The sequence below is a fragment of the Alexandromys fortis genome, unplaced genomic scaffold (assembly GCF_014885135.2).
Source record: "Alexandromys fortis isolate MF-2015 unplaced genomic scaffold, M_Fortis_MF-2015_v1.1 scaffold_317, whole genome shotgun sequence".
Classification (NCBI taxonomy): Eukaryota; Metazoa; Chordata; class Mammalia; order Rodentia; family Cricetidae; genus Alexandromys; species Alexandromys fortis.
In genome coordinates, this window is record NW_026068201.1 from 605,024 (window position 1) to 611,534 (window position 6,511).

General features: G+C 40.3%; 1 protein-coding gene across 1 annotated transcript; it reads left to right on the forward strand.

Annotated features, from left to right (window-relative positions):
• Positions 1-285: 285 nt before the first annotated feature.
• Positions 286-729, forward strand: LOC126493121 (profilin-2-like). The gene has a single exon (XM_050129920.1). It carries the CDS (start codon positions 286-288, stop codon positions 727-729), a length of 444 nt encoding a protein of 147 aa, XP_049985877.1.
• Positions 730-6,511: the final 5,782 nt, after the last annotated feature.

The window sequence follows — 6,511 nt, forward strand, 5'->3', positions numbered from 1 at the left end:
TGTGGCCAGTGATGATTGCTATAAAAGTCATAAAGCCACAGTGACATCACCTCTCCTTCAAAGCTAGCAGCAGGAAGCTTGGGGCACAGCTTTACCCTAGACCTCTACCAACTTGCTGCTTAGAGAAAGCTTAAGAAGTAGAGTAGACTTTTAATCTTCTGTTGCTCTTAGCTGATCAGGCGTCTGGAAGCAACTGTCCACAAACTCCTGTGAGGGCCAACCTTTGTGAACTCTGCATTCACCTTATAGAGGCAGCAGACTTCAGTTATGCAGTGCACAGAGGACATGAGCCAAGACTTCTGGCAAGACTGCCTCAAATTGTTCCTCCAGGCAGAGATATGCAGTGATGCAGCAGTTGTCACCAACTGTCCACCCTGGCTATTAGCTTCTTGCCCTGAAGGCAACTTTATCCAGATGACCCAGGAAGAAATTCAGACCTTACTGGCAAAGGACCGGCGAGAAAAGCTGTTTCTCCAGGGAGTCACCCTTGCTGGGATCAAATGCCTGCTAATCCGAGACAACCTGTTCACCGAGGGTAACAACAGCATGGACCTGCGTACCAAAGATCAAAGCAGAAGTAGCCAGGCTGTGACAGTAGTTCAGATGGGATCTGTGTACCTTGTGGTGATGGGGGAAAAGGGGACCGAAGGAGGACCTCTCAATCTCAAAGCTTTTGAGATAGCAGGCTACATGAGAGAGGCCATTCTTAAACAAATTTCCCGCTGCTAAGTAAATAAAATGACCTTGTGTTTCACCTGCAATTTGAACTCAGTTCTGTTTCACCTACTAAATTAGCTTATTCTTGAAAAATGAAGAAGATGCCATACCTAATTTTAAGGCATGTAAATGTCTTTGGGGATGAAGAGAGGGGCATATCTTGAAAAGTTTCTTTAGACCAGTGATTCTCAACCTTCCTAATGCCATGACACTTTGGTATAGTTCTTTATATTGTGGTGACCTTCAGCCATAAAATTATTTTTATTGCTACTTCATAACTGTAATTTTGTTTCTGCTATGAATCATAATATAAATATCATTTGACCCCTCCAAAAGGGTTGTGACCCATAGGTTGAGAACCACTTATTTAGGCCATCAGGCTTCTAGGCCTTTTCCTTATGACTTTATTTGCATTTTTTACATCGAAAATATGATCCTTCCTTTCTCAGCTCCTGGTGGAGAGTAGTGGGCTGGGAAGCAGAACATCTTGAACCTAGCTCTAATTTTTCTTACTGAGCTTTCTCTTTTGGAATTTCAGTCTCCTTATCTATACAATGACAAAAACACTAAGCTTCTTAAGGGGTTCTTCAAGATCTGTAGACAGAATTTTATAACAACAGCAACAGCACAAAGACAACACACACACACACAATTTCAAGAACAGTCTAAGCATCATCTCGTCAAAGGAAAGGTGCTCTCTCTGGTCACCTTAACTATTTGAACTGGCCTTGGTTGAAATAGAGCACAGCTGCCTGGGTCACTTCTCTGCCCTTAATCATACCCCAGCCAACATTAATTGGATGACTTTTTGATGGTCTTTTCTACTTTTGGGATGCACATTAATTTTATTTCCTAGCTTAGCTATAATTTCTTTGATGACAATGTCTTTAATTCTCCATTGTCTTCTTGGGATCCCAGTATGGGAATCTATCGGAGTACTTGTTCTCAGATATAAAATCACTAAAAAATCAGCCTTTCCTCTCATGAGAAGAAAATTGAGGCTCTGCAGATAAATGGCCTTGCCAATTAGTTAAGTGCAAAAAAAATATTAGAAGACAGTCTTGGGTATCCAGATTCCTATCAACAAGAAACTTAATTGGACCTTCAGCTCACTGAGCCCCAAGGACAATAGGCTGGGAGTGAGAAGGAAGCCCAGGTGTGTAGGGGGAGGGGGATCAGGATGCATTTAGTAGAAATCCTATCCTTGTCAGCTGGAGAAACACTAACTGCTAGATCAGGCCAGGCCACAGTGTGTTGTTACAATAAGTTTCCTCAGAAATCTCAATGTGACTGGTATAAATATACTTGAACTGAAGTGTGGAGAAATCCACAGGGCTCATGTATTTCCTGAAGACATCAGGGAAAGGCATTGATAGAAGTTCTAGGACAGAACAGGGAAGTTGGGTTATACTTGGTCATACATCTTTTCCCCATCCACCTTGTGAGTTCCTGATATTTTTATATGGTCATGGTGACATTCTTGTCATCTAGGAAGCTAATCTCAGGTTGATGAGCCAGCTCAGAGGGTAGATGTGCTTGCTCACAGTCCTAACTACTTGAGTTCAGTCTCCATATCCCATAAGGTGACAGGACAGAACTGACTCCTGGGAGTTATTCTCTGACCTTCACACATGTGCCATGGCATCTATATATCTGTACACACACACACACACACACACACACACACACACACACACACACATAAATAAATAAATATCTCAAAAGAAGCTACTCTTAATCTTCTTTTGATATGATCCATATTTCCTCTCTTATACCCAGAAGGTTAGCCACATTGAGCTCAGTGTTTTCATGATATACTCTATAGCTTATCCTATGGTGTTCTCAGGAATGATAAATTATGTCTCCTCTACTGGCTAACAACCTTTAACCTGTATCCTACCTATTTTTTTCTAGTCCTGGCCACCAAGCCATATGCCTTGAAAGGTATTCCCTCTTCCCCATATTTGGAGAAGTTTTGTTAGGCGTTGGATTCACCTGCCTTGGTTCTAGATACCTTTCTCATAATATTTAATACTTTAAGCTTTTAGTACTTAAAAGTCCTTTCTTTTATAGCCTAAAAGTTTTCCAATTCTTCTTTAACAGTAAATCTCACTTCAACATGTTTTTATCATAGACAAAACAAATGATACACAACTAACTAGATGATTAAAATGAATGACAGGCATAACAAATGATTGATTCAAGGATATTTCAGTCAAAATTCTTTCTTGATTTCAAGAGTTCTTACGCTATATAAAAATCATCCTATTAAGACTTTTGAATGTCATATTGCCTAAACAACATATTCTACTATTATTTCTATCATGTGATGGAGGAGGGTCATCTGTCTATCTGTTGCTTTCATTGGTTAATAATAAAGAAACTGCTTGGCCTCATAGGGCAGAAAATTAGGTGGGTGGAGTAGACAGAACAGAATGCTGGGAAGAAGGCAATGAGGCAGATGCCTCAGGCAGACGCTATAGCTCTCCTCTCCAAGATGGACGCAGGTTAAGATCCTTCCTGGTAAGCCACCACCTCGTGGTGCTACACAGATTACTAAATATGGGTTAAAGCAAGATATTAGAATTAGCCAATAAGAGGCTGAAACTAATGGGCCAGGCAGTGTTTAAAAGAATATAGTTTGTGTGTTGTTATTTCGGGTATAAAGCTAGCCGTGCGGAAGCTGGGTGGGAACGCAGCCCCCCGTTCCATCTACAACCATGCTTAATTTTATTTAATAGTAGTTTTACTGCCTTCCTTACATTTCCTGTATTGGCTTACTTGTTTACTGTCAGTGTCCTATAAAATAATGTAAGTGGCATGAGACTATGAATGTTTGACTGTTACAGTAGCTGCTTTAATTTCAGTGACTAGCAAGATGCCTAGCACATAACAGGGAATAAAAAGTATTGCTTGAAAGCATGAGTGAATGAATGAACATACAATTATAAGGACCTTCTATGATGCAAGGCTTGTTTTAGGTTAGGTTGAAATGGAAGGGAAGGAAACATAGAGTTTCTCTTTTGGCATGAGAAAGGGAGGGCCTCATGAATCCACCTACACAAAAAGACACAATATGGCAGATGCTGTAGAAAGAATCAAATGATGATGGAGGTGGGTCTTGTAATAATAAAGAAACTGCCTCGGCCCTCATAGGACAGAAAATTAGGTAGGCAGAGTAGACAGAAGAGAATTCTGGGAGAAAGAAGCTGAGTCAGAGGAGTCACCATGATGCTCCCACTCCAGACAGACGCAGGTTAAGATCCTCCCTGGTAAGCCAGCTCGTGGGCTACACAGAATATTAGAAATGGGTTAGAACAATATGTAAGAGCTAGCCAATAAGAAGCTGGAACTAGCCGGGCCAGGCAGTGTTTGAAAGAATACAGTTTCCGTGTAATTATTTCGGGGCATAAGCTAGCCATGCGGGCGGCCAGGTGCCGGGGACGCAGCCCTGCCACTCTTATTTCAACAAAATGAGGTTTTGTTGAAGTAGAAAGGTGAAAGAGGTTAATGCAAAGTGTCATCTCTCCAAATGTTCTGTTACTCATTGCCTTCCTCTTGTTGTGGCTCTCATCTTTGCTTTTGTTTTGAGATCAGTAGACACTGACCCCACTGACTGGATATGAGGTAAAATATTTCTTATGGTATCTGCTATTGCTAGGAGGTATAGTCTTTGCCTGTTGGTCCTAATCTGATCTCATTTTGTGGTTTCAGATCCATCTTCTTGTTACTACTTTATTCATATAACTTAAACAGGTCAAGATATTACTTGGGCCCTCCTTTACCATACCCATTTTTTGTACCAGGGAAATATCCAGAGAACCTTGGCACACAAGGTCACCTACTACGTCATCCAGGAGGAGGACCAACACTTGCTTCAACTGTAGTATTCTCCAGATAAGAAATAGACAGAGGCCAGCACGACTATTCAGGGAAAGGTTAAATGAAGCAAAAGATAGGCCTCAGTTGTACGGTGGTGGCCCATGCCTTTAATCCCAGCACTCAGGAGGCAGAGGCAGGTGAGTTCAAAGCCAGCTTGGTCTACAAGAGCTCATTCCAGAACAGGCTCTAAGCTACAGAGAAACCCTGTCTCGAAAAGCTAAAGGAAAAAGAAAGATTGGCCTTATTGATTTAAAATGGCCAGTGTACTTATATGAATTTACAATTGAGATTCAAGAAAACTTTTCTTGACTCATTAGGTGAGCAAGAATACAGGTTCAATGATCAATAAATATGTGAGCAGCCCTCTTTTTGGAGTTTCAGATGTGCTCTTATCTTGAAATCTACTGTTCCAAAAGGATGTGCATTATGTGGACACTTGGCAGAAAGCAGACAAAATGACATTACTTCAAAGGGAAATTGCCACACTGGACTGTCAGCTCGGCACCTATAACCCTGATAATTTCACTATTCTCATCTTAAAGGACACCAGATGGAAAAACGGAAGAGTAGGCTGGAATACTGTTGAGGCCCAGAGCAAAAGACTGTGTTGTCCTTTGAAAGGGTTTCTCTAACTTATAAAGCCATGTCTTCTTACCCATTTCTTACCAAGTCTATTTATTCTATGAAGAAATAAATAGCAGTGCCCCCAATCCCACTACAACCCTAAGCTTGTTTCTAGACCCGGCAGGAACCACAGCCCAGGTTCTCAAGGTCTTTTATTGCTATATATGTAAAGACATAATATGGGGTCAGTAGCTTGGAAGCTAGAAGGTTTGATCCTCTTATAGTTGAGGAAAAGAACAGTACCCCATTTTGCTACCAGAACTTGGCATCTTAAAACCACAATTATTGTATTGTAGTGCACAATGGGAAAAATAATTAACAAACAAACTTGGGCTAAAGATTCTGTAATACAACTGCTGAAAAAATCCAGTAGTGAGGATCCCCAAATCATTCTTACCAAAAACCCCAATCCTTGTCTAACTTCTCCCACCTCTGAAAGGTCCGGGATAATCTCATCAAGTGGCAAGCCCCAGGTGAACTATATGGATTATGTGAGAGACCAGCTTAAGCTGCATGTCCTCCAAAATGGTCTGGAGTATGTATGCTGAGCTCTATGTGTCTCTCCTTCTGCCTGCTCACACTTGTCAGAGGAGAACACTTGGAAAGGCAGGTGACTAGAAATATAATGAATGCCCCACTAAACACATAATCCATTATTATGATCTGACCACCTGACTAGAAGACAGTCTTAGAGTTATTATACTCATATATATGTATATATATATGTGCTAAACTATATTATATTATAAGTTGTTCCTGAAATTATAGCATATGCAACTTCTAGAGCCCTTAATATCTTAGCTAAACAACAAACAAACATGCACAATGCTAGTTGCCAAAGTTGTTTAACCTTAGACCATTTGCATGCTTCTGAAGGGGTTGTTTCTGCAAAGTTCAATCTGAGTAACTGTTCCTGAAATAGATAATAAGGAAAAAGTCATTTTAAAAAAACAGTGATTGAATGAAAGAGGTTGTTCATATTCTGGTTCAGACTTGGAATAACTGGAATCCAGATAAATAATTTGAGGGATGTTTAACCTTTCTTGCACCTCTGGAATGAAACCAACTTTGGTCACAATGAATGATCTATTTGACATGATCTTGATTTCAGGTTGCAATATTTTAATGAGAATTTTTATATGTAATTTCATCAGGGAGATTGGATTATAATTTTCTGGTTTTAGTTATATCTTTATCTGGTTTTGGTATTAGGGTAATTACTGACTTTACAGAGATCTTGAAAGCCTTCATTCCTTTCCTGTTTTGGAGAATAGTTTGGGAAGTGTTG